At 58.0% G+C, this 26,246-nt stretch overlaps 1 protein-coding gene and 1 long non-coding RNA gene across 16 annotated transcripts in view; one reads left to right on the forward strand and one right to left on the reverse strand.

The window, feature by feature from the left end:
- Positions 1-3,604: 3,604 nt before the first annotated feature.
- Positions 3,605-16,181, reverse strand: LOC147356522 (uncharacterized). 11 transcript variants are annotated; one of them, XR_015142757.1, is made up of 5 exons: positions 6,521-7,510; positions 5,501-5,555; positions 5,249-5,348; positions 4,127-4,306; positions 3,605-4,038 (listed from the first exon to the last, which is right to left on the reverse strand). It is a non-coding gene; the product is annotated as an uncharacterized LOC147356522 (long non-coding RNA). The 11 variants fall into 11 exon arrangements; XR_015142761.1 differs by lacking the exons at positions 3,605-4,038; positions 6,521-7,510 and adding exons at positions 15,360-15,478; positions 16,043-16,181 and having other exon boundaries at positions 4,186-4,306; positions 5,249-5,345; XR_015142755.1 differs by lacking the exon at positions 3,605-4,038 and adding an exon at positions 11,691-12,176 and having other exon boundaries at positions 4,186-4,306; positions 5,249-5,345; positions 6,521-8,658.
- Positions 13,342-26,246, forward strand: part of PRDM16 (PR/SET domain 16) — a 336,220-nt gene continuing 323,315 nt past the window's right edge. For 4 of the 5 annotated variants that reach the window (XM_086342572.1, XM_086342574.1, XM_086342573.1 and 1 more), the window contains exon 1: positions 13,342-13,605. In XM_086342572.1, the coding sequence (XP_086198698.1) occupies positions 13,569-13,605 (37 nt within the window). In that variant the 5' untranslated portion in view covers positions 13,342-13,568. The remainder of the gene's footprint in view (positions 13,606-26,246) is intronic. The other variant, XM_086342576.1, reaches the window with a different exon arrangement.

Raw genomic sequence — 26,246 nt, forward strand, 5'->3', positions numbered from 1 at the left:
CACAAAAGCCTCTGATTAAGATGGCAGGTTAAACATGTGTCACAGCGCTTGTACTGCAAACCCACTTGAACCACAATAAAGAGATGATGAAAGACATTTACCCACAAGGTGGAGAGGACAGAGCAGCCACACGTATCTGAAAGTTGAATTGCAGATGGAGCCGTGGTAACTGGGTCACAGACAAAAGAGAGACAGCCCTAAATGGAGAGTTGGAAGGTGAGATTTTGCCAGATTTAGGAGACAGAGCACCCCTGCTTGATCTCAGGATTGGCCATAAAACATCCCTGGATGAGGGATGCATGAGTGGCTATGGTCAGGAAGGCTATATGAAAGGGGACTATGAGGAGTCCTAGGTCGCCTTTCCCTCTAGCTGCCCCTCCCCCTCCAGTCACCCCTCCCCCATGTCAAGAAAGCCCAAAGTTCTAGTCCCTGGAATGCAGGCAGCCTTGTGTGCCTGCTGATCAAAGAGACCCCCATCTCCACACCAGTGTGGCCCCCAGAAGGCTGAAGGTCAGACCCTGCCTCAATCTATAGGAATTGATTCGGCCCCTAAGGATGGTGTCACCAAGGGTTCCCAGGGTCACCATTCTGTGAATCTCAGAAGCAATAGCTTCTGCATCCCTCTCAGATCTTCCAGCCAGCTCTGTATGCCCCTCTCTGGATCATGGGCAGACAGCCAAGGAGCAAAAGACATTGGAGGAAAGACAGAGACTGAAAGAAATAGAACAAAGCCATTAGGAGGACACGCAGACCACATGGGCAGAAGAAAACTTGATCCTAATTATCTTTCCAAAAACAAAGAACAGAGGAAATACATTGTGGAAAAGCAGCAAAAAGACATTTCAAAAAATGCTCCCAGAACTGAAGAGTAAGCTTCCAGTTTGAAAGAAACCACTGTGGATGAGATCAGACATTTCCGGTGCATTGTTGTGAAACGCCGCAACATTTGGGAAAAGGAGAGTCTATAGATTCCAAAGACAGAAAAGCAAGTCACGTGTGTAGCATAAGGAAATAGAATCTCCTTGAACTTCTCAACAGAGACCCTTGAAGTAAGAAGACAATGGAGCCAAACTCTTAAAATTCTGGATGAAAACCATCTCCAATCTAGAACTTTATACCCAGCCAGACTAGCATTCTAGTATGGTGGAGGAATAAAGACCTTTCCAGACATGCATTGTCCTAAAAAATGTATCTTCCAGTTTATCAGAAGTTACTAAAGAATGTGTTCTACCAAAATGAGAAAGTAAGCCAGGAAAATACAGGTGCTAGGGAGCAGGAGATACAAAGGAGTTAATTCCTCAGGGAATAACAGAGCTTCAAGGACTGTGGCTATGGGCAGGATGTCATGGGCCATATCAGAGCAGAGAGAATAAGGAATCAGATGTGAGGACCATTATGACCAGTATGCCTACAGCCACTGGATTAACTTTGGGGAGCCTGGCTCAGACCTTTATCGTGACCTCACTTGTCTTGACCACAGATGGATGAGGGTCCTGCTCCTTCATGTACGAGTTTCCTGTGGTTGGTGCAATAAGTTATCACAAACATGGTGGCTTAAAACAGCACAGATGTATAGTTTTACTATTCTGCAGGTCAGAAGTCTGAAATGAGTCTCACTGGGTGAAAATCAAGGCACTATTGCTTGGGCTGCTTTCTTTTCTGGAGGGTCTAAAACAGATTTTCTTGTCTTTTCCATCTTCTACAAATGCTGCCTGCCTTTCTTGGCTCCCGGCCCCTCCCATGTGCAAAGCCAACAAGTCTGTCTGAATCTTTCTGCTCCATGTACCACATTTAAAGATACGGCACCCAGCCACAAAACCCAGGAGATGCTCGCCCTACTTTGAGATCAGCTGATTAATCATCTTAATTCTGTCCGCAACCTCAATTTGCAGCCTCCTCCAGCCCACTGCTCCCAATTGATTTCCTTTTCCTCTCCCTCTTTCTTTTTGCTCCAGCACTGGATGCTCTCACCTCTGGGCTCTGCATTGGCTGTTCCCTTTGTCCAAATGCTGCTCTGCTCGATGGACACATGGCTATTTTCTCACTTACTCACGTCCCCACTCAAATACCACCATCTCACAGAAGTCTCCCTGGGCCACCCTGCTGGGAATTGCACTCTCTTCACCCCTGACCCTTCACCTCTCTTCCTTATTCCCATAGCAATGCAGGCTCCCACTTGCTGAATCTGGCTTCTCATTGCCTCCCCATGAGAAAGGGAGCTGGGAGGTGTATTGTGTTTCAGCCACAATATATTCTTGGGGTTATGACTGCCTTGGCAAATAGTAGGTATACAATGAACGTATGCTCTTGAATGGATTTATTGCCCACACTGCGAGGTCTGGGCACCTAACCTTTTGTGTGCGTGTGTATGTGCTCAGTCATGTTCTACTCTTTGTGACCCTGTGGACTGTAACCCACCAGGCTCCTCTGTCCATGGAATTTTCCAGGCAAGAATATTGGAGTGGGTTACCACATCCTCCTCCAGGAAATCTTCTCGACTGAGGGATTAAACCTGTGTCTCCTGCATTGGCAGGCAGATTCTTTATCACTGAGCCACCAGGTCAGCCCTATTTTCCTGCTAGGTGTTGGCTTCCAAATAAAGGTCTCCTGTCAACACCTGGGGCTGGAGCCGGACTTGAAACCTTCACCTGTTGAGATGCCACAGCTTTTCCTCCTGTGGCGAGGCAACCACTGAACTGTGCTCTGTCTCTCTGGACTTGCCTATTTTGGACACTTTGCATCAATGGCGTTCTACAACATGTGGCCTTTTGTGACCGGCTTCTCTCACTGAGCACCATGTTTTCAAGGGCCCTCTGTGCCGTAGCGGGTACAAGGACTCCACTCCTTTCGATGGCTGAGGAGCACACCACGGTTTGGATTAACCACGTTTCATGTACCCACTACTGGTGATTTTAACATTCTACAGTCATTTCAACTTAAGAAAGCTGCTGTCAAATCAGTCAATCGTATAGGAAATCAGTCCTGAATATTCATTGGAAGGACTGATGCTGAAGCTGAAGCACCAATACTTTGGACACTTGATGCGAAGAACTGACTCATTGGAAAATACCCTGATGCTGGGAAGGATTGAAGGCAGAAGGAGAAGGGGACGACAGAGGATAAGATGGTTGGATCGCATCACTGACTCAATAGACATGAGTTTGAGCAAGCTCCAGGAGTTGGTGATAGACAGGGAGGCACGGTGTACTGCAGTCCATGAAGTCACAAAGGGTTGGACACAACTGAGTGACTGAACTGAACTGAACTTAAGCTTCTGTGGCTGGTCTCCCATTTTCAGGGATCTGTCTTGGGTGATAAAACTGGAAAACAAGTCTAGGAGATAGTTAACACAAATACCTGTGGGGTCGTTACCTCTGGCCTGGTTGAAGGGGATGCAGTTAGGGGAAGGAGCTATACAGAGAACTTTGAAGAAAAATTATCACAAGCTCGTGCTTCATTCACCCAGGAGCTGAGGTCAGTGCTCATGTTATACACTCCAGGTGTGCACATGCGGTCTTACACACTGACCCATCTGTGTGATCATTTCAAAATGGAAAAAACTTTAAAATGAACATAAAGCTTTTAAAACATATGTTCTCAGTAGTGATTTTTAAATAACAGATTTATTGAGATACAATTAACATAGCACGACAGTCTCCATTTTTAAGTGGGTTGTTTGGGATGTCCCTGGTGGTCCAGTCGCTAGGACTCTGCTCTCCCAACACAGAGGACCCGGATTTGATCCCTAGATCCTACGTGCTGCAGCGAAGACTTTGCATGCTGCAACTAAAGATCCTGCACACCGCAATGAAGACCCTATGTGCTGCAACTAAGACCAAACTCATCCTAGGCTCCGAGAGACCCCCAGGGCCCCCAGCTTCTGCTGGGGTCTGAGCAAATCCTTCAGGAAGCCTTAACAGTCTTTCAACTTAGAACCTGCGTTTCAAAAACAAAGGCTTGAAATGCCATCTGTGGCGTTGAATCCGTGATCACCGTTTTGACCCAGTTGTGCTGATGCAGGGAGACCTTTCTGATGTCCTGGGCGGAGCAGAGAAAGAGAGCAGCCAGGATGCCAGCGCTGCTTTTATTTTGCAAAAAGCATACACACAAAAGGAGAGTCACTAACCGCTGATTTGATTGGGAAGGCAGCCTTCAGCGAATGACATCATTGGGAGAACATAAATCTTGGTTTGTATGATTTATTTATGTTAAGAAATCCACATATGATGCTGAGTTTTCAATGGCTTTGTTTAAGTGATAGTTTTTCCTTTTTAGTGAAAGTTGGAGCGATGATAAACAGCTCCAGCTGTAAAAATTAAAGGCGGAGGTGAAGCCAAGGTGATTATTACACAAAAAATCTGAGTTGGGGGGGGCATTTGGCCCTTCTCTCCTCTAAAATGAAAATTACCCTCTGCCACCATGTGCCATGAACAATTACCTGCTGTTTATTAATTAACCTCTTTTAAAAGCACCACATTTCTACTTGAAACTGTTATTTCTTTAATGTGAAAACTGGCTTATTCGTGTTTATTAGAACAACCCTATCCCATGTGGTCCAGGCTCAGTACACACTTAACTGACACATATATTTTTTCAAATGACACATTTCATGATTGGAAATTTCTTCACAGAAGCCCAGATTCTAAGTCTGACTAGCTTGAAATGTTGGCTCCAAACCAGGCCCCCAAAGCCACTGGTCTGTGCCCCAGAATGGCCCTGGGATGCGCACACTGAGAGGGGTCCTGACTGTCCAGCAACAGCTAGACTCTGAGGAAATACAAAGCCTGGTGGCCAAGTCTTTCTGGACACAGGCAAATAAACATCTCGGTCATCATTAGGATCCCCCTTTGGAGCTCACAATTCTGTCAGGGCATGAAACCAGGAAAGGTCCCGATGGAGACCCCTCCCTCTGTAGACATCCTTCAAGGGTTGCCTGGAGCAGGGCTCTGTGTCAGCCAGGTGACTCCCACTGCACCTCCCAGGAAAGTTCTCGCTCCTCTGAGCACCAGTGTCTCCTCACTGTGGTTCCATGGTGTGGGATTAGGGCCATATGCACTGGGATGGAGCCCAAGGGTGGGAGTGACTGGGGCAGCTGCCAGCACCCTGCCTGGCTCTGGAGCCCCAGTACCCCCTGGGCTCCATATCCCAGGCCAGGGAACTGAGGGACAGACCACATGTCTCCTGAGGATGCTCTTTCTGCCTGTGTCCACTGTCCCCAGCACCCAGCTGACCCCACCCACTCACTCACCCCTGAGCAAGTGGTCTTCCCTTTTCCAAATCGTGCGTTGCACATCAGGGCATCTGGGTGGTTTGCTCATTGCTGCATCCCTGTCACTTGGCACAGGCTGCTGGATGCAGGGTGGGGACAGGTAAAGGATAGGACGCTCAGCACAGGGCTGTGGGCCCATGGCCACAGCCTGGAAGGTCACCTGGACCTCCCCTCCCCCGTTTCTAGGGCTGAGATCAGCCTTCAGGGATCCCAGGGTCACTTTCAACTCACTCAGCCCTCTTCATTCATTCATTCTTTCATTCACTGAGCTCCAAGCACTGGGACCCTGGGGGGGGAGGGAAAGGGGAGGGCAGAGTAAGATGCTCTGGAAGCTGCAGGTGTGCGGGAACAAACAGCCTTCACTTCAGCTCGCACTGTGTGACTGTAAGTTCAGGAGCCCCAGCCTTACCAGGGCATCTGGCTGTAAGTCAATGATTGAATGAATAAATGAAAAGTCTGCACATGGTCTGAGAGCCTTAGCCTCTTAGCAGGCACATGGTGCCTGTGAGAGGCGCTGAAGGCAGGGTGGGCCTGACTCTGGGAACCCATGAAGAGCCGCAGGGGGAGGGGAACCCACAGCTCCCAGAAGCCCCGTCCTTCATCCTAGTCCAACTGGCCCTCTGTGGCCTGCACGGGAGCAGAGAACAGCCCTCCATGAATCCAGGTCAGCCCGAGGGATAGGCTTTGGTTCTGGGAGAGGAGGGGTCAGAGGGCACAGGGAACCCTGCTGATAGCCGTCCCAGCTCCAAAAACCTGAGCTCCCAGGAGGTGCCAGGCAGCACACTTGCCTATAGCTATGCCCACAACACCCACTTTTTCGCCCCCAAATTACACTGTGGGAACTGAGATGCCCAGGAAGCTGGTGGGGGGCTGCCCCAGAGCCCCAGGTAGAATGGGGAAGCCTCTGGCTCTGACTAAGCTAAGCTCCTCTGATCTGCTCCCTCCCCCCCGCCACCCCGACCGTACCCTCCCACACCCCTCCACCCCCCACCCCCATTCCCACCCACTCCTACCCCCCCCACCCCACCCTCCACCCCACCCCGCCCCAACAGCTGCCTGCTTGTCCTGGAAGGGAAGCAGGGGGCGTCCTGTGTGAGTGGCAGGGGCAGTGCTCAGGCAGTCCCTCTGCTGCCCCCTACCAAGCAGGACACTCATAATAACTTCACTGATACCACTGCGAGGGTGGGGGGGGACTCCCATGAGTGAGGGGCTGCTACCCTAGCCCCTCAGTCCTCAGTGAGGTCCCCTGACCTGCCACTCTGGCCGCCACTGGTCCTTCCTTCACCAGGGAACCTCCTGAGGATGTGCGAGGGCGGAGGAGGAGGGAGCTCCACTGCCTCGGAGGTGGCTAAGTCCTGTCAGGGGCAGCACAGCCAAGAACCGCGAGTGCCCGCTCCCTCCCTGCAGCCCCAGGGTTGTGCAAGGCTTTGGGTGCCTGAGGCAGAAGCAGGCGGCCCTGCCCCAGGGGACAGGAATCCTCGACCGATTCCGTCAGCTTCGGGTCAGGCAGCACTAGGGGTAATTTTTTCCCCTGCCTGAGGCGGTTCTGGGCTCTTCTGTTTTCTTGCTTGTTCAAGAGAGCTTCCTGCAATGACTGGTTTAGCAGCAGGTAAAAGGGACCTGGGGAGAGTGTGTCCATTTGGTCTCCCCTGGCCACCCGATTCCCCACCCCCTTACCCTCCAATGGTCTTGTCCAGAGAAGCAGTGAGCAGCCAGGACATTTTGAGCAGGCCATGCCCCTCCCCTGAATGAAGGCATTCAGTCCCTCAATTCTCTCCCTTACCGGCTCAGCTTCATAGTTTAAGGCTGATATTTTTTTCTTTAATTTTAATCTTTTGGCCCTGCATGTTGGCATGTAGGATCTTAGCTCGCTGACCAGGGATCGGGTCTGCGCCCCTGCATTACTAGGGAAACGCTTAACCACTGGATCACTAAGGAAGTCCCCAGGCTGATCTTTAAACCCAAGGTCATGCCCCAGGGCCCCTCCCAGACCCACTGGCCATCCCCCACCGCGGCATATAGGGGGCGGTGGTAAATTCCCTTCTAGGAGCTCAGCTGGAATCCTGTCCCCTCCCGGGGCAGTCCCATCACCCACCCTTTGCGAGATCTGGGGTGTCCGGTGGTACCACCCCGAGAGTAGGAGCCTGTTGCCTTAAAAATCTTTCTGCACGCGGGGCCTCAAAGGAACCTGAGAGAGCCGCCCAGGGCGAGCAACACCCCGGCCAGAGGCTGAGCAGAGACGCCTGGGCGCCAAGCGGGACCCTCACACCTCCACCACTGCGCCCGCGGAGAGGGAAGTTCCGGGGTGAGGGCGGCGGGGGGAGATGGAGGAGATGGAGGGAGGACGACGATCGCTAGGCGCAACCTGGGCCCCTTCGAGTCTGTGCACGACAGCTGAACCCCACCGGCGCAAACCTGGCCCCAAAGGGTGGGCAGAACTGGGCCCCGTCGGGCGTTTTCCAGGTCCTCTCTCCCCGCCAATCCCATATCAACCCTGGGAGGGGCGCAGGAACTTATGGCCCCGTTGCACAGGTGGGGAAACTGAGGCTCGGAGAAGCATCTCCCCGCAGGTCCTCCTCCGGGGTCACGTCTGCAGCGGGACCAAAGGAGAAATTTGGTTTCCAAACTAACGGGGTCGGGTGCGGGGAGGGCAGGGACCAAGGTCCGGAGGAGAGGGCTTTGCAAACCGAGGCGTGGATTGCCGGCAAGCCGACTGGGGGAGTCTGTTTCGGTACCGGCGGCCCGGCGGTGAGCTCGGCCCTGGGACGTCTGGGGACGCGGAGGACCGGCTCGCACCCAGAGGCTTCCGGGACTCCGACATCCGGAAAGCAACGCTGCTCGCCGTTTTCGTTGTTTCCAGGGCTCTGCCCGCGCGCAGCCGGAACAGGGAGCAGAAGGCGGCGGCCGCGTCCACGCGGGCAGCATTCCGGAGCGACCACAGTGCCACCTTTACCGGGCGGAGCTCTGCCCGCGTCGTGGGGCCAGGGCGCTCAGGGGAACGAAGTTGCTCCCCGTGTGCACGGGCTGGAGGCCCGGGGATGCGGGAGGCTCGAGGGTCCCCTTTCCAGGTAGCACTGGGTGAATGCGCGGCTCAGAATCCGCGCAAACTGGACGACGGAATTCGTGAGCGGCTTTTGAAAGGCCCTGGGATGAAGGGGGAAACCGTGGGAAACCGATTCCGTTTACCGCTCTCCGAGGCCGGAGCCCGAGCCCGCGCGCAGTGACTGGAGCCGCGCGACTCAGCCGCGGAGTTCGGCCCGCTTGGCGCGCCGCGGGGAAGGAGTCACCGGGCGCCTCCTGCGCTTTCTGGGCCGCCAGTTTGGGCCGGCAATCCGGGGCCATCTCCCACCTGGCTCAAAGGAGGGAGGTCAAGCCCACAGCCTCAATCTCTTTAAAAAAAAAAAGAAAAAGAAAGAAAACGAAAGTCCCGGTTACACGCCTCCTCCCGAAGCCTGGGGCAGTCCCCAGCTGCGATTCCCAGGCACCTGTGTTCCTGAGCGGTGGTGCCCAGGCCAGGACTCCAGGACCAGTCAGAAGAATCAGCAGGCCCTCCCAGGAGGCGGCCCGTGTACAGAAGACAGCGTGCCCCTGCCCCGGTTCTGAACATCTGGGGTTTGTTCGGCATCTGCTGCATGGTTCACATTCCCGGGGAAGTCTTGGTTGGAAGCATCCAGACCCTCTCTGCAACCCACTCCAGAAGCAGGGATTCGGTGTGGGTGCCCTGCCAGGAGGAGTCTGCTCTGAGCTGCAGAGGGAAGGCTTTGGCACATGGCTTCTGAACTCGCTGGGCCAGAAATCAGGACCTGTGTCCTTCTGTCCTGTAACCTTGCCTGGGTCACAGCGAGTGCCTCTAGGTCTGGGGTAGGAAGAGGGTCAAACAGGAGCCTGAAATATCAGCCCCAGGATCCAGGGAGGTGCCTGTGGTTCCAGGTGAGGCGCAGTGCTGGGGCAGCACCCATGGCAGGCCGGTGTGGAGGTCCGGCTGGGGAAGAAAGGGCTCTGTAGGTTGTCTGTGCCCCCCACCCCCTTGCTGGACCAAACCCTGATCACCCTGGGCTGGAAGGCATTCAGTCCCCGAAGGGTCCCCTACTGGGCTCCTCCGAGACCATCTCCATTTTCTTCTCTGTGTAGGTGGGAACCATACTGCTTGTCCCTAAGCGTCCCTCGTGGTCTTCCTCCTGCTGCTGCTCAAATAGGAGCCATTCCCATTCTGGGCAGAATGTGCCCAGAGGGGGAGACCTCTGTCTCAGCCGGACGCCTGGCCCCAAGTTGGAGGTGGGGCAAGGCTGGCGGTCTGGACCCCCTCCTGGGGCAGTTCCGGAAATCGGAACTCGGAGAGGAGCCCCGGCTTATAAACTAATGGAGCTTGCTTTTATTTCCCCAGCTACTGTTTTCCAGAGCAAGAATCTGAGGGTGAACAAAACTTGACCTGGAATCCGATGGAACCGGGAGACTGAGTACCTGAAGCCAGTGGTCAAGTTCAGTGAGCACAGAGGAGAACCTAGCAGGGTCACTGCATCTGGGTCGTAGGCTGCCCATTCCCACCTCCCAGCCGCAGTCAGCAGAGGGGCTCTCTGGGCATCTCTGATCCTGCACCTCCAGGCACACAAACCTCGCCATACAGACCTCCTCTCCACAGACCAGGCCTCCACAAGTGGGCATGGGGCCCACTTGCTCCTGGCCGAGCGAAGGGACCCTCTAGCCCCACAGTGTGGACCCTGGGAGTGCATGACGCCTTGGTCTGGGTTTCTTGGGAGCCCCAGGCCCACAGAGGCTTCTTGACAGCCCTGCAGGACTAATTTCACTTGCTCCCTCCCAAACCCAGCCTTTTCCCAAAAGAGTTCATCTGGTCTTGGGTCTCCAACCACACTTCCTCTCTTGCTGGGAAGGCTGGGAGTGGGCTGGGCTCCGGGTTGAAGCAGGATTCTAGACTGTGGCAGAAACTGCTGGTAAAAGTCCCTCTCCAGTGCCCTAGATCCCAGGGTTGAAGTCCGTTCCCAAACTTCTTAGGGTGTAGAGCACACGGCTGCCCACACCCCATCCGCCCTCGGACGGTCTGACAGAGCTGGAAGTGCCCCTGAGGAGGGCACCAGGGACGACGGGGATGGGTGGCACTTCTGCACCCCCAACCCCAGCGCGGGGTCCCCAAGTCCCTGCACCAGTCATGAGAATCCCCAAAGCTTAGCTCACTTTGAAAAACAGCCTTTCAACCTTTTAGCACCATTGAAATGAAAACAGCCTGTCTTCTGCCTCGACTGGCCTGGCTTGTTTCCCCAAGACTCCTAAAGTCAGCAGGGAGGGGTTAGTGGAGGGGAAGCGGGGCAGGACTTGGAGCTGGCTGCCGGGAGGACCTGTCTTTGATTTTCTCTGTTCCACCCCTTCACTCTCCAGTACTCTCCCTGAAGCCTGACCTGCTTGCTCTTGGTCAGGTCTAAGTCTCACCACGCGGGGGCAGGGCCTGGCCAGGCCGGGCCATGGCCTTGGGGACGGCCTGCCGGGGCTTCTCTAGTTGACGAGGCTAATTTGAGAGAGTGCCCTGGGGGTGTCAGTACCTCAGCTGCCTTCCTGGCCATCCCTGATCGCTAGTTTACCCCTCCCCAGGCAGGCTCTGAGCTCAGCCCCTCCCCACCCTCCAGGGCCCTGGGGGACCACAGGAAAGAGACAAGGGCACCAAAGGGCTCTCTCTGCAGGACACCTGCCCTCCTTCCCCGGGCTGGCAGGCTGGCTGGCGAGGGTGTGATCCCAGAGTCTGAAGGGTGCTCCACAATTTTAATCACCTCCTGAGCTGAGGGAGGGAGCGTGGAGAGGTCCTGAGTGAGCTGGAGCATCCCCAGAAGGAAGCTGGGCCTTCCTGACCTCGGGTCCTGTGGGTGCCTTCGGGGTGAGAGAAACAGTGCAAAGCTGGGGATCTGGGTGGGGAAGGGACCCTCACAGCAGGTGGGGGTGCTTCACAGGAGCCACTGTAGCACCCTTGGCCTAAAGGAGCTGGGAGAATATGGGGTGCGGAGGTATGAGGGTGACCTTGTGTTTTCTCTGGCCAGCGCCCAGCCCTGTTCTGCTCCAGCTAGAGCCTGTGGTGGTTGGGTGGAGCAGACAGTTCCAAATGAAGGACTCCAGCCACCTTCCTCCCTCTCCCAGCGACTCTTCCCCTCACATACTCTGGGCAGAGGGGAGGTCTGAGACCACTAGGACCTGCAGCCATGCCCTACTCCGCCTGCAAGTGCGGACTCCCCTGCAAGCCCCTGAGGGGCAAGTAGCAAGGCCCAGGAGCCCTCTGATCCAAGTCTCCGAGGAAAGATGGTCAGGGTTTGGGACAGGACGAGGGGGAGGGCTGGGGTGGGGGACAGGCAGCCGAAAGGCGGGTGGGCCATGAGACTGAGTTGCGGGTGAATTCCGCGCTGCCACCACGGGCAACACTCACCGAGGGCTGGAAACAGTGGAGGTGGCAGTCGGTGGGCACCAGAGCCGGGCAGAGAGTGCCTTCTCCATCCAGGGCGGTGAGGGGGCTCCAGACTGGACACCCTCCAGCAGTAGGGGCTCTGTCAGGGTTGAGATCCCCGCAGGGAAGCAATTCGAACTACAGAGAGGCCAGGGCGGAAGGCCCAGCACACTGCCGCTGGCTTTTGACAAGCGGGGCTTCTTCCAGCGGCTTCTCCTCTGGGGTAGCGTGGGCCATGCACCCCTCGCCATCAGGGTGCCTCTGCTAGACTCCGGGATCTCAGGGTAGTTCCTTGGACACTGCCAGTTCACCTCCGTTATGGCAAGGGCACGGGGCTCCGAATGTAGATCCCAGAGGAGGCCCCACTGGTCTCCCTGCACAACAAAGGGGAGGGGCACGCCCGGACCCCCTCGGAGCAACAGATACCCCGCACCGCTGCCCAGGACCCCTCTCCGGCTCAGGCTAACCCTGCGGGCAGCTCCAAGTCCCGGAGACTGGCAGAACCCCGGTACTTGAAAGGGCGCGGGGATGTCAGCTCTTCCGTTTGCTTCCAATTCATTCTTGAATCCCAAACATGCTCGACAGGCCAATTCTCACCGTCCCCTCCAGGGCCCTGGGCCCGGACACCCGGCCTGCGCCCAGCCTTGCCCCTTCGTTGCCGCACCTCCTAATTTGAGGGCTGCGGGGCAGAAGAAACACTCACCCAGTCGGCTCCCACCCGGACTCCGGCACCTGCTCCTCCGCCCGCTCTCCAGCCCGAGACGCACCTGGGCCTCGAGAGGCGAGGGGGACGTGTCCCCAGAGGCTCCGTTCGCTCGTGGTGGCCCAGCTTGGGCGCTCGCGCCGCTGGGTACTCACCTGGGACCGCGGAGGCAGGAGAGCGCGGGCCTGCCCGAGGGAGGCGAGGTGCGGGGCGCCGGGCGTTGGGACCGCTGCCCGGGTGCCACCTCCCCAGTGCCCCGCGCGCTGCTCCCCGCAGCTCCGCGCGAGACCGAGGGCGGCGGGTCCGAGTCCCGCCCGCCGGCCCGGGCAGTGGCTGAGCGCGGAGCTGGCGGCGCTGCCGCTGTTGTTTTTGAGCCGCGAAGCCCGAAGCTAGAGCGGTTGGGTGGGGGCGAAGGGGAGGGGGCGGGGGCCGGGGAGGCCCGAGGGGGGCGGCGGGGCCCGAAAGGGGCTTCGGAGGAGCCGGGTTCGGGAGATCGCGAGCCAGGGGCAGGGGCGGAGGGGAGAGCCAGGAGGAAAGCGGGCTGGGACGACGGTGAACGCGAAGCTTTTTAATTAGTAATAAAATGCAATAAAACGAAGCAAAACCAGCCAGACCCGCGTCCGAACTGTCGGCGCGTTTGCCCCCAGATCCAAGGAAGTCTTGAGGACAAACGCCGCCGCCACTCCATCTTCGGCCCAGCTGGGGCGGGAGCAGCCGCGCGACGCGACGCAGGGGAGGGGGGGGAGTCACCTCGCCTCCGGGGCCACCTGGGTCTTTTTAAAGTGTCCGGGGTGCGGGCCCCGGGCGGGAGCGCGGAGCACGGAATGTTTTCTTAAAGGGCCAGTTCCTAGCTGCGCGGAAAAGGGGGGGGAGGGAGGGAGGGGGCGGGGGGGGGGGTGAGAGATAAGTGAGGTGAAGACCGGGAAGGCCGAGGAGAGCCCCCCAATCCCGCGCCGAGGAGGCGGCGGCGGCGGCGGCGCGACGATGAAGACGATGAATACATTGCAAAGTTTTTTTGGCCCCGGCGAGGGGTGTCAGATTGAGTGCTCTGTGCGCATGTGCGAAGGTGTCCAAACTGACAATGCTGGGGAGATGAAGATAGTGTGTAGCTGCTTCTGGACTCAAGGAGGAGGAGAGAGGTTCCGCGAGCCGACACCATGCGATCCAAGGCGAGGGCGAGGAAGCTAGCCAAAAGTAAGTCTCCCGCGCTCGGCCGCGCCGCGCCGCCGGGCCCGGGCCGCGGGCCGGGGCGTCCGGGCCAGGGGTGCGCGTCGGGGCGCGGCCGGCGCGCCTCAGGCTCTCGGCCCCCGGATCGGCCGCGCGGCCCGGGGGCTGCTCCGCCTCCCGCGCTCCAGGGCGGCCGGGCTCGGCGCGGAGGCTCGGGGCGCCCGGGCCGCGCGCTCCCCGAAGGCGCCGGCCCCCTCCTCGCCGAACCCCCTCCCCCCCGCCCCCCCAGTGTCAGGCGCTCGGGCCCGGGAACCCGAGGCGCGCGGTGGGGGCCGGGGAGGGGGGCGGAGGGGGAGGGCTGGGGGTGGAGGGGAGCGAAAAGCGAAAGTTAGTGAAAAGTTGACGAAAGGGGAGAGCAACTTTTTCCTCCTCGCTCGCTCTCTCCCTCTCTCTCCGAGTGGCTCTCAGTCCTGGTCAAATCATATTCCGGGCTTTTGAAATAGTGGGCGCTAGAGCACCGCCTTTGGCGTCCGCCAGCCGGGCGCAGAGGAGGGAGACCCCGAGCCGGGGAGGGGGCGGAGGAGGGGGCGCGGGCCGGCGCCCACCCGGCTCCGCGGGCGCAAAGGCAGGGGTGGTGTCGGCAGGATACCCATAGCCACTGGGAGAGCAAAATGGAGATGTTTCCCTGGGCTTGGAACTGTGGTCGTGAAGTTTATTCCCAACTGGTGCCCCGTGCGGCGGCGGGCGCTTCTCTGCGACTCCGGCAGCCCGCGCGGCTGCCCCGGCGCCGGTGCCCCCGGCAGGAGGGTCCCCACCGGGCCGCCTTCCTCCCCGCCGCCACCCCGACCTCGGTCCCGCTCGGACCCTCCCGCTACCGCTCGCCTGGCACAGCCCCGGGGCCCGGCGGGGACTGAGCTGCCCCCGGCGAGACTGCCGGGTCCCCGGTCTTACTTTCTCTTTCGCTCCGTCTCGGGCCGAGCCCCGGGCTCCGCGCGCACAGCCCGCCGCCGGCCCGGTCCTCGCCGCCGGCCGGGTGCGCTCGCCGCTCGCCCCGCAGACCGCCGCGGCGCCTGGGGCCGCCCGCGCACCCTCCGCGCCCCGGTCGCTGGCTCCATTCACTGCCAGGCCCACCGGTCCGGGGCTGCGGCCCGAGAGGCGGGCAGGTGGGGGCAGCGGCGCCGCGGCCCGGCGAGCGCGGTTCCCGAAGCCCGGCCGCGGCCCGGCTGCAGCGAAGCGGCGAGCGTCGCCGGGAGCGTTCTCGGCGCCTCCAGCTTTCGCCGCCCCCTCCTCCCCGGCCGCCCGCCCACTCGCTCCCCCTTGGGAATCCCTGAGGGACCCGCTCCCCTTGGGAATCCCTGCGGGACCTCCAGGCCGATCAGTCCGCTCCTCCTGGGCCAGATCCTGCCCGGCCGGGCCTCGCAGCGCCCAGGGCCGAGCCCCCAAGCATGAGCCCAGGGGGCGCGAAACTCACGGCAGTTTTCCGAAGAAGTTCTACCCTCTTGGTTCGGTGGTCGGCCGACTCGGCCCGACAGCCCCCGCTCCACGCCCAGTTGTAGGCCGCGCGTTAGGCCCGCGGGGGAAAAGCAACTTCCAGCCTCCACAGGACGCCCCTGGACCCGCCCGCGGCCGCTCGGGCCCCTCGCTGAACCGCCCGTTTTCAGTCTCCTGTGCCCAGTGCTCCTGGCCTCGGCCTCCCTGGCCTTCTGTGACCTCTGGCCCCTCTTGGTGCGAAAGAGGCCCTGTGTTTAGTGGCTGGTGCGGCTGGACTGTGTGTGTGTTACCTGTCCGCCGGCAGACGCGTGGAGTGTGCGTGTTCAAGTGTATATCGGGGTCTGTTTGTGCACCGCGAATCTTCTCAGTGACTCGGCTTCCCGGTGGCAGGCCGCCCGGGTCAGACTCCCTGAGGAAGGGCCCGAAGGTGAAGTGAGAAAGTGGAAGGCGGCCGAATTCTCGCCAGGCCTTCGCTGCAAGCGAGAGGCCGGCTCCCTGCGCTCGGCGCGGCCGGGGAAAGTTCCGAGCGTCCCCCACCCGCCGGTCTGGCCCACAGCTCTCTCTTCCACCCCAGACAGGTGGGGAAGATTCCCGGTCTGGCTCTGCTCGGGGCCTAGAATGGATGCCTGGCATTGACCTGCAGCCTGGCTCAGCAGCAGGAGAACTGGACTCAAGGGGAGGGCAGAGCACAGAATTCCTTTTCCTGGGAGTCCTTATGGAGAAAAACGCAGCGCCAAGCAGGTCTGTCAGGCCAGACCCAGATGGAGCTACACTGGAGCGAGCTGGGGAACTCCTCCTGCCTGGGTCGCACAGCTAGGACAGCTGCCCCCAGCCCTCCCCAAGAAGGTGGTTCAGGCAGGCACAGGGACCTCAGTGCCTGCTGGACACAGAGCACTGGGTCCACTGGGAAATTTCATTTCTTTGACGATATTTTTGCCAGATGTGGACATCCCTGGGGACCTGACTCCATTACCTGAAACCCCATGGCAGCAGGGCAGTTCTGGTGCCACCAACAGAACCTCCACCTCCAAGCTACATCCCGCCAGGGTCAGGGGCCTGGGGGAGGGGAAAGAGGTCGTAGTCACAGGGCCAGTGTGCTGCACAGGGCTGTGCCTGCAGTCATGTGCCAGGCATGGAAGGACAGCCAGGTTGTGGTGGTGGTGGGATGTTGTGATCCCCTGATTCAGAGCTTGGGGACTGCTCCAGACAGTGTATCTGGGGCTCTAACTTCGTTTGTGTGTCCCCAGGACCCCTTTCCAGGGCCTCTCTCCTGCTGAGTCTATGTTTTGGGTGAGCTGGTAGCACCTTTGGAGCCCACATTGGGGGCTCTGAGTTGCAGGGGCAGAGGCCACTGGGGCTCTCAGGCCGGGGCTACGAATCAGCGGCTGGAAGCCCTCTGTCTCAAGCTGCCTGGGAAGGCTGATCTGGGTGAGGACAGGTCTGGCAGGGTCCCCTCACACTCGGTGGGGCTTGGCTAGTCAGTGGGAAATCAGGCGTCCCTGCCCTGTATTTAAAAATGAAATGGCACACAAAAGCTTTGTGTTTCTGGCACTGTTGGGAGCCAGGTGGGCAGGTCAGCACAGCCATCGTGCCCTCCTGACCTCTTCACAGCACAGCTGGGGGACCCTGTGTGAGGGAGGATGTGCCTCCCAAACTGTGTCCAGCCAGGGCCCCCATGGGAGCACCGGTGAGGCCTGATCCCCATGGAGGCAACAGACCCCAGAGTCCTAGATACGGTATATTTCAGGCCTGGGAAGTTACCCTTCGCAGCTGCCAGCTACCACCTAGCCTCTGGGATGGGGTGGGAGTGGGGGTGGGTGGGGGCTGCTACCCCTGATACCTCCTTGGAAAGGGGTCTGTGCGACAGGGTTGGGGAGACTGGCTGCAGACTGAGCTCCCAGCCGGTTCCTTCTCCCCAGCAGAAACAGACCAGGCTCCCGACTTGCTGGGCCCAGCCCTTCTCCCACCCTGGGGGAATCCTGCCCCTTCTACCAGTCCTCTTCCAGGAGCCTGGACAGCAGCTTCCCATCTGGATGCTTGGTAGGGCAGCAGCGCCAGGAAATGTCCAGCGGGAGTCTGGCGGCTCTCCCCGCTTCGGACGAAAATGCGGAGGCCGCGGTGGAGGGGCGGGGTGCAGGGCTGGCGGCCAAGGCCAGGTGCCCCGCGGCGGTGCGCGGATGGCCCTCAAGCTCTAGCTGGCCAGGGGCCCCTCGGATGTGCCAGGGCAACGAGACCTGCGGGAGGGGAGATGCGGGTTCATGGCGTGACCTCCCCCTGGGGCTAGCTGGGGGAAGGGGAGCCGCTGGGCCCAGGGGCTGCTCAGGGCTACTGAGCCCCATCACCTCATGCTGCTCAGGGCTGCCGGCTTCTCCTCTCAGCCGCTGGCCTGGAGCAGGTGCGGGCTGAGCCTCCCCCACCCTCCAACGGCCCCAGTTCACCAGGCAGCTCCCCTCTGGGCAGAGTGCGGGGCAGGTGACCCAGTCCGGCGATTCTGTTGAGAGGCCTGGTGTGGGTGGTGGGGCCAGCCCGGGGGTCCCATCAAGGAGCCCCTTGGGGGAGGGTCGCCAGCTTGCTGGGCCTCCGTGGGAGCGATTAGCCCCCTGTTTTATTCAATTAGGAGGCAATTAGGGATCCTTGGGGGCTGGGCTAGTAATTAAGGTGCCATATAATTAGAGTTTCAACAAAAATTATCCAGGATTAAAAATCTTGTGAATAATTTCGTTAAAAAATTTCAAATAGCGTTAAATACAATTTATCAGGTTTTGAATCAAACCCGTGTAACAAGTCTTGGACGCTGCAGCTCACGTAGCCGGTGCGGGAGGACAAGGAACAGCCGGGGCACCGTCCCCGCGCGGCAGAGAAACTTCTAGAGGCCAACCGGCCCGGCCTCGCCGCGGGCGCGGACTCCGGCTGTCCTGGGCTCCAGACGGCGCGGGCCGGGGCGCGGGGCCTGAGGACCCCGGGCTGAGCCGATAGTCACCGCGGCTTGGGGTTCTCCGCGCACAAAGTCGCTGCAACTCCGGCGTGCGTTGCGGGGCCCGCGTCTACACGCGCCTGAGGTCGGTGGCGGTGGCTCCGTCCGCCGGAGCGCCCCTGGGCTCAGCCCAGCCCTCCGCTTCCGCGGCCGCAGTCCGCCCCCAGGGCTCTCAGCCTCCCTGGATTTCCTGGACAGAAAAGGGCGGCCTCCGCATCCCGCTCCCCGCCTCCCCCGACTGCTGACCCTCGCCCAGACTCCGCGGGCTGCAGACCGTCTGCGGTTCCAAGTCGCTTCGCGGATCTGGGACCCGAGATACGTGGGAGAGCGCCCGGAAGACTAGGTCTCAGTTGGGCGGGTGCGGGAAAACCGAGGTGAGGGTGGAGGTTCGGCTTTCCAGGAGCGATCTCTGCTTTACGCCAAGTTGGCGCTGGGGCCGTTCGCTCCCGCGCGCACCTGCAGGGAGACCCCCGAGCAGAGCAGGCTGCAGCCTGAGCCGCTGCCCAGATTTCTGTCACCGCCGCAGCCTCGGGGAGACGGGCCTGTAGAGGTGCTCATGGTCCACTTGGGAGACTTCACTCACCTCCTTTCACTGACCCTGAGAAGGATAAAGTATGGTGAGCTGGCACCACTTTTCTGGGTAAGAAACCCAGGGCACAGAGAGGTCAAATAACCTGACAAGGTCACACAGCAAGTTAACGTGAAACTGAAGGTCACTTTAGTAAAGCCCTCCAGGGTTTTCTGTTTAGTACCCTGCCCCCCACCAGGGCACTGCCGGCTGCAGTTAATTCCAAGGATTTTTTTTTTCTTTTTTTTAATGTATCAGGTTTTAAGAATTTTCCCAGGGCCAGCGGTCAGCTTGTAACAGGTCTATTTGTAAAAAGCAAAGAAGACGTCTATGTGCATATAGCTTGTGAATGCAACTGGCTACCTTCAGCCTCCTTCAGACTGGATTCTTTCCTTACCCAGGACTGGACTCTTCTACTTTGCTCTCCCTACTCAGGTTGAGCAGAGGCCTTGTTTGGGTGTCTCTAGCCCTTGGCTCTGGGAGTCCTCTCCCCAGGACAGGTGCAGGAAAGCTGGAATATTGACCAGGGCTTGGTCTTGTCTGCACCCCATTTATTACCTTTTGCCTGAGCCATGCAGGGGGTGTTGGACCTGCTGGCTCACCTTCCTACCGCCACCCCCACCTCAAATCTGGAGGGACGTAATCCTGCCCCTCCCCCAGGCAGTTGGGAAGAGGAGGAGCTGTGGTCATGGACCAGACTGACCCACAGGGCTGGCGGCTGCAGTTGCAGGTCCAGCTGGGAATCAGCCGCTGTTCCTCAAGTCTGGGCACTTCTCAGGCTCCAGCCAGGGCCACTGTGGCCATTCCAGGCTGGCCAGTGCTCCTGAGCTCTCGGGGCTCCCAGGGCATTCCTGGGTGACCTCTTCAGCTCTGACCACTCTCCTGTCTCTGGGTTTCCCCAGCCAGTCCTCCTCGGTCTGGAGGTGCTCTGGCCAGGCTGCGGCCTTTTTCTGGACTCGGAGGAACAATGCCCTGGGGCTGCCGATAGGAGTGCGCCGGCCTGAGATACATATTTGTTTAATAGTTAACATTCTGTGAAAAAAAAAAAAAAGGGAAGAAAGTCAGATTCTGGTGAAGGCTTTGCTTATTTTATATCCACTATAACTATTTCTGTCCATGAAAATTGGCTTAATTATATCAATGGAATGTTTCTTTTTCAATTCTGTATGCAATTAGTCCATCTTGCCGGCTGCAATTTATTTTAATAAAAAAATAAACCAGTGGTGTGTTCAGTTCCTCGTCCCCTGGGGACAAATGCGATTGGTGTGTTTAATTTCATTAACTACAATGCGGCCTACTGGAAAAATGTATAAAATCAGCTTTATACAGCTTAAACACTGGCATTTGAAACAAATCATTATTGCATTAGCTGTCACACTGGTAATTCTAGAATCTAAGGAAAAAAATATATTATGGCTGTTTTTATAACCCTTTGCAAATTCACTGTTAAAATAATTTATAATCATTTTAAAACATAGCTAGGTCCTGGTGAATATTTTATCTCCTCTAAATAAGGCTCCGCGTTACCCTGTGCACGTTCTCTGTCTGACGAGTGTGCCATTCCCAACCCCAACATGCATCTTTCAGGGTGGAGACAGCGGAGGCTGTCTTTAAATAAACCTAATGAGTGCCAGCTCCCTTTTTCATTCTAGCCTGACCCTGCCCTTGAGGTGGAATGGTTGACACAGATTCATCTGAAATTTGTCTCGGGGCAAAGGGCACCCCAAGATGCTGCAGAACCCTTAGCATACCCAGCTTCCCCCTCCAGGCCCCGCAGGTGGGAGGAGGGGGCCAACAAACAGGCTTTACAAGCGTGGAAGCAAGGGCCCCCATCCTGTGCCTGGGGTTCCTGAGCTCCAACCTGGAGAAGTGAGGGCAGCCCTTGCCATGCTCATCTCTGAAAAGAGAACCAGTCTCCCCGAGCACCCACTTTCTGCTTCTGCAAAATGAACTTGGTCAGGAAATTCACCAGATTTGTGCTCCTTCTCAGTGGGTCACACAATTCCAGGATGGCGTGTGCATCCTGTCCAGCGTGGGGGTGAGCCCCAGATCGCACGCACATGCGCGAGCGTGAGTATGTGTATATGTGTATGTGTGTGTACGCATTGGGATCCATGTTGCCCTCGGAAGTCCTGGCCCGGCCTGAGCTGCTCTGCGGCTCTGGGGCACGTGGCAGAGCAGGCTTGCTCCTCACTCCCACAGGCATGAGGCTGGAGATGCTCAGAGGCATCTGTGGGAGGGGCAAAGTGCAGGGCCCCTCTCACCTGCTGCCTCCTGATTCTGAGATACTTTTAGGAGACTTGAGTCGGGCCCCAAAGCCCCCGGTTCCCCAGTGTGGGGATGGGGAGGGGCAGGATACAGCGGCTCAACCTCCGTGCTCCTGTCATCGTCCACCTGCTGGACCATGGGCTTCCCCTGGCGGGATGGTGTCGCTTCCCAGTCCCAGGAAGTGCCAAGGGGCATTAACAGGAAGAAAATAGCCCAGGAGGCTCTGAGGTGAGACCAGGGCTGCTGTCCTGATGTGGGATGAGAGGTGTTCCCAGAAGGTGCAGGGGTTTCCTAGGAAGGTTCCAGAAGCACACTTGGGCCCTTCTGGCCACACTAAGAACTGTCTCCCTGTGCTTTTGCCTCGACTCCCCTGGATAGATTCAGGTACATTTGTTTTTTGATATAAGCTTTATATTCCATAATGAATTTTGATGTGTAGGGGGACCTAGCACCTCCTCTCTGGGTCTGAAGCCCCCTCCTATTTCTCAAGGAGGTGCCTGGAGAGGGTGGGCCAGGAGGACCCAGGCCGGGTCTCCTGAGACCCCTGGCTCTGGGGACCAGGCCGTGTCACTGTGACTGCATGAGCCCAGGGTGGTCGTCAGGCATGAGGTCTGCTCTCTTTTCAGGTTCTGCTGTGTTGGTTGAGAAATGAGTTTCTTTGTCCACTTTCTGACTTTAGGAAGAATAGCAGAGCTGCATCCTTGGTGCAAATAGCAAGGCCGTGCCTGAGGGGCCACTGGACGCTGCTCCTGAGGCCATATGGGGGCCTCAACCCAGAGTCAGCCCTTGGATGGACTTGGTGGCACATGGTTCTCAGGCCCCAGAATCTGCACTCCGTCCACGCTGACTCTGGGCTGGCTGTGTCCCCCTCCTGACCCCCGTGCCTGCTGCAGCTTAGGACTACCAGACCCCCACCTTTGAAGCCAGGAAAGGTAGGCTGTCTGGGAAAGTGAAAGTGAGTTGTGACTCAGTGGAGGGACTGCGGGGTGCGGACATGTGGGTATTTGCCTCCTCCCTGGTTGCCTACGAAGAGGAAGGCACAGAAGGTTCTGGAAGGGAGCATGGTGTTTGGGGAGATGAGCCTCAGGGCGGCTGGTGGTGCTGGATCCAGATGTCCTCCTCCAGGTAGACAGAACCGAGAGTCAGTTTTACCTCCTGGGCCTGCTTGTAGTGATACTTTGCTGGCCCTCTCTGCCTGCCTCCTCGTGGGGGCTGTTTGGGGCCATGACAAAGCGTCCATGTCGGTGCTTTGGTTCTGGCCATCCAGCTCAGCCAGAAAATAAAGCCCATATGGTCCTTAGTTCATGATTTTATTTTCAAGCTGAGTAGCACAGGTGCTGGGGGTCTGTTTTGGCCCCTGATGTCCAGCCGGGCCCCTCCCTCCAGCTCCACCCGGCCCCCCAGCCAGGCCAAACCTTTTCCATCCTCACTTCCACCTTTGCGGCTTCAACAGCTGGGGGCGTCTGCTGGCTCTCTTCTCATCAGAGGCCTCCCGTGTCCTGCAGGGTCAGGTCTTCTGTCTGTTTTGACGGCACCTCTCCATCCGTTGGTTCATCTCTGCCTGCTATCTGTGGGCCTCCTGTGTGCTGGATGCTGAGACGTGCCCAAGGGCTCTGGGCAGCTGCAGGATGCTTCCCAGGGTGGATCCCCCTGCCCCCGAGGAAACTGTGGTGATGTCACCGTGCTCTGGGCAGTGTGATGAGGCTAGGGGGTGTGGGCCACAGACGCCCACCAGACTCTTGGTCCTCACTGGCCCCAGCGGGTCCTTGCCCTGGGCGCTGGACCTCTGTGTCTGAACTGTTTGGATGAGAAGTGAGCCTGCAGGCCGCCCCCACCTCAGCACATTGGGAGATGCCCAGTTCTGGGGTCTCCAGGGCCTTGGGTATGTGCTGATGGAGAGTTGCTGGACCCTCAACCAACTATTCTGTTTCAAGTTGTAAAGGCCAGAAGGAAGAGAGGGAGAGAGAGGGATGGAGGGGTGCGGAGAAGACAATTCCATTTCTGTCATTGCTTCCCTGAGAGCCTCCCCCACCCCGGCTCCGAATCCAGTGACTCAGCTGAGATTTGTACAGCGTTTCTCTGTACCGATGGCAGGCAGGGCACCTCCGGTGTTTGAGTGCAAGTGGGAAGTGCCTGGCTCAGCCAGGGATGATGGGAGCTGAGTAGCAATTATTTCCTGGGACACTGTTTAATCCCGTGTCTGTGTTCAGGTGCTACAGGTCAATACTATACCCAGATATGGATTCACATAACAGGCTCCCATCTAAGTTGCTCTTTCTCGCCGTGTCTCCGAGGGGAAGGAGCAGGCATTTTAAAATGCTTAGACGTTGGTGTCTGCTCAGTGGGCTGTAACGGCTTCTGCAGAGATGCCTGGTCACATCGGTCTTAAAATGTAGAAACAAAGAGCGAGAATCAGGCTCACTGGGACCCCGTGTGCTGACCGCAGGACAGCTCTGGGGTCCGTCCTGCCTCCTGGGTGCAGCCGAGCAGGGGGGCCCTTGTTGCTCGCTGGCACCGTTTTGCCCTCAGATGACGCTTCCTCCGGAAGGTTCAAAGTGAGGCCACATCCCCAGAATTCATATTTTCCCCTTGCAGGGTGCTTCCGTTCTCCATCCAGGGGAAGCGGGTGAATCAGGTCCTGACTGTTGGAATCAGTGTCTTGGGCCTGTGCCGACCTGATAGCCATTCCCAGCCCCCAAATTCAGACATGGCTGCCTTGCTCCCCGTGATGCCCGCTGTCATCAGAGTTGGATCAAGGGGTCCTGGTGCTATTTCTCGGGTGTCCGTGAGGAGGGGAAGGCCAGGCTTCCTGGGAGCCCTCATGGAAGGAGCTTGTGATGCAGAGAACATGGGTCATTCGGTGAAAACCGAGTCGCTCGGGGCTGCAGCGACCACCTTGGGGCACAGGCTGTGCCTCTTTCCAGCTCGCTGCCACCTGCTCACTCCGTGATACCTCCCTGGGAAGCCCAGTCTTCTTTGCAAACCACCCTTAGCTTATTCCTAGAAAAGCCAGTGCATTCTCGAACTGCCTGAAAGCCAGGGAGCATTTTGCTGGCCAGAGCCGATACAACTCAAGGAAGACAGGGCCCCTCACCTGCACCCTTCCTCTGGGCAGTGAGCTGAGAGGTTCTCCAGGGAGCCTGCGGACCAGGCCACGTGTGTGCTGCATGTGCACACGGATGTGGGCACCGCTGGGTGAGCCTGGATCTGCCATCCAAATGAGATGCACCTTCAGGCTCTTCTTTCTCATCAGCAGCATGGCACCTCCTGCCCGCTCGTACTTTGCAAAGACCCCCCTCGCTTTTGCTGTCCCCTGACGCCGCTGAGCTCCCCGAGGCCTCTGAAATGGGGGTTGTGGCCGCTGGGCCTCCTGGCCCAGAGCCGTTCGCAGCTGTTTGTTGTGTGAGCAGAGACGGGAGAAGTTCAAATGTGCGAAGGGGTGATGTGCGAGCGCTTTGCTGCAGTTTATAACCCCCACAAGAAACAAAGAGGAGCGAGGGCTGTTTAGATAATCCCGGGCCCTCGCACTCACATTTAGAAAAATTAGGCCCTCTTGAAAAATTACAGAATTATGCTGCCAGTGTCAGGTTCCGAGATAATGATGTGTCTGTGTGCGAAAATATTAAATTGCAATAACACGCCCGTGAGTACCTCTCTGAATAGGGTATTCGGTTCCCAGCTTGGGCTGAACATAAAGCTTGTGACTGACAGAATACAAATGGTGTCATAAAACATTGGGGGGTTTACAGCCGGGCTCCGTCTTTCTGATCGGCTTCTCTATCTTGGCCCATCCAGCATCCTTTCCTTTAATGAAACAGCCCGACGATGTGGCTAATTATTTATTTATCACATTAGCAGGAGGAAAAGCTATCACAGACAGATCAATTTTTCACTGGAAGTGATTTGAAGTGACTTTAAAAATAAGCCCCAGGATGGGCTGCTTGGTTCTGTCCTTCAGCCTCTCAAAGTCCACACGATCCGCTCCGCTGATGTTGGTTGGTAAAGCATCCATCGGCCGCTCCTCCAGTTAACCTATGCAGCCTGGAGCCAGCCCAGCGCACTTTCCGACCAGGAGCTTCTCATAGGTTTCCGTTCAGAGAACTGGGGTCTCTGGATTCTTCCAGGAGAATGTAATAAGAGCAGCAACAAGTAACCCAGGGGCGATGGGAGGTTTTTCTCGGTTTCCCGGTTTCCCGGGGCCTGCGGAGACTAGCGTCTCTGACAATAAATAAGCCGGGTGAGATGGGGAGGCTGGGCCTCGATGCTTGATGCTTGACGCTCCCATGTGTGTTTACCAAGCTCGTGCTTGTGCAGGAGTGTGTCCCCGGCGGGGAGGGGGTAGTTTCGGTGGCTGTGCATTTGGCTGAGTGTCGTTATGAACAAAAGGGCTAAAAAAAACAGTGGAAAGTAAGATTGCTCAGAAATCCCTGGGCAGATTGCTGGCCCAAGGTGGGGCTCTCGTTTCACGGCTGGGAGTCAGACTTGCAAAGCGAAGGGGCCCCCAGTCTTAACTTTCTCTGCATCGAAGGTGTTAATCTTACCTTCTTAAGGTTAGATAAAGGCGCCCGAGGCTGCTGTTGGTTATCAGATCTCTTGGGGCAGGCCCATCTCAGCCGTGCCACTGGTCCCTGCGGCCGGCAGCCCGGATAGGGAACCCAGGTCTCCATTTACCCAGGGTTTTAGGTTGCCTCTGGATCCTGATAGACTAGCCTCGTTCAAAGAGGAGGGGCCCATGGCCATGGCGAGGTGAGAAGCCCATTACCAAAGCCCAGGGCCTTTCTGCTCCCCTGGGAGACCCCCTTCGACCCACAGATTCCACGTGGCCGAGTGAGGGGAGGGCCAGGCATAGGGGGATGCCGCCTCGAGTTTTCTGACAAAGAGCCCCTGATTCTTTATCCACCAGACAGAGCACAAAGCTTGGCCTCACCTGGAGGGCCTATTGGCTGTGGGGAGCAGGTAGAGAAGCCTTGGTTCAGGGAAGTCTGTGGTGGACTCGGCAGGACATGGGCCTCCCAGGAAACCATGGCCACGATGCTGGCTCCTGTCCCAGGGTGGTGGTCGCTAGCAGTGGATGCAGCTTGGCCACAGGGGGCACAGGGAGGGCACTGCTGGGTCGGAGTCACATGACTGTCTTCCTTAAAGCAGCCCCCAACTGAAACTGACCGAATCAGCGACAGCAAAACAAGCTGAACCCTCTGCGCCCTGCCTCCCTGGAGACAGAGGCCTCAGGGCCTTGGGCCAGCTGTCAGACCTGGGCCATGAGGCCAGGGTGCCGTGGGGATAGGGGAACACCCCAGAAATTGGCACCAGGGGCCCATCTATCCTGCTCCCAGTGCTGGGCCTGCAGACAGTTGGTCAGCTTTTGGT

Source organism: Bos grunniens, chromosome 16 (genome assembly GCF_055505025.1).
Source record: "Bos grunniens cultivar Pamir isolate PY7600 chromosome 16, Bosgru_T2T1.0, whole genome shotgun sequence".
Taxonomy (NCBI): Eukaryota; Metazoa; Chordata; class Mammalia; order Artiodactyla; family Bovidae; genus Bos; species Bos grunniens.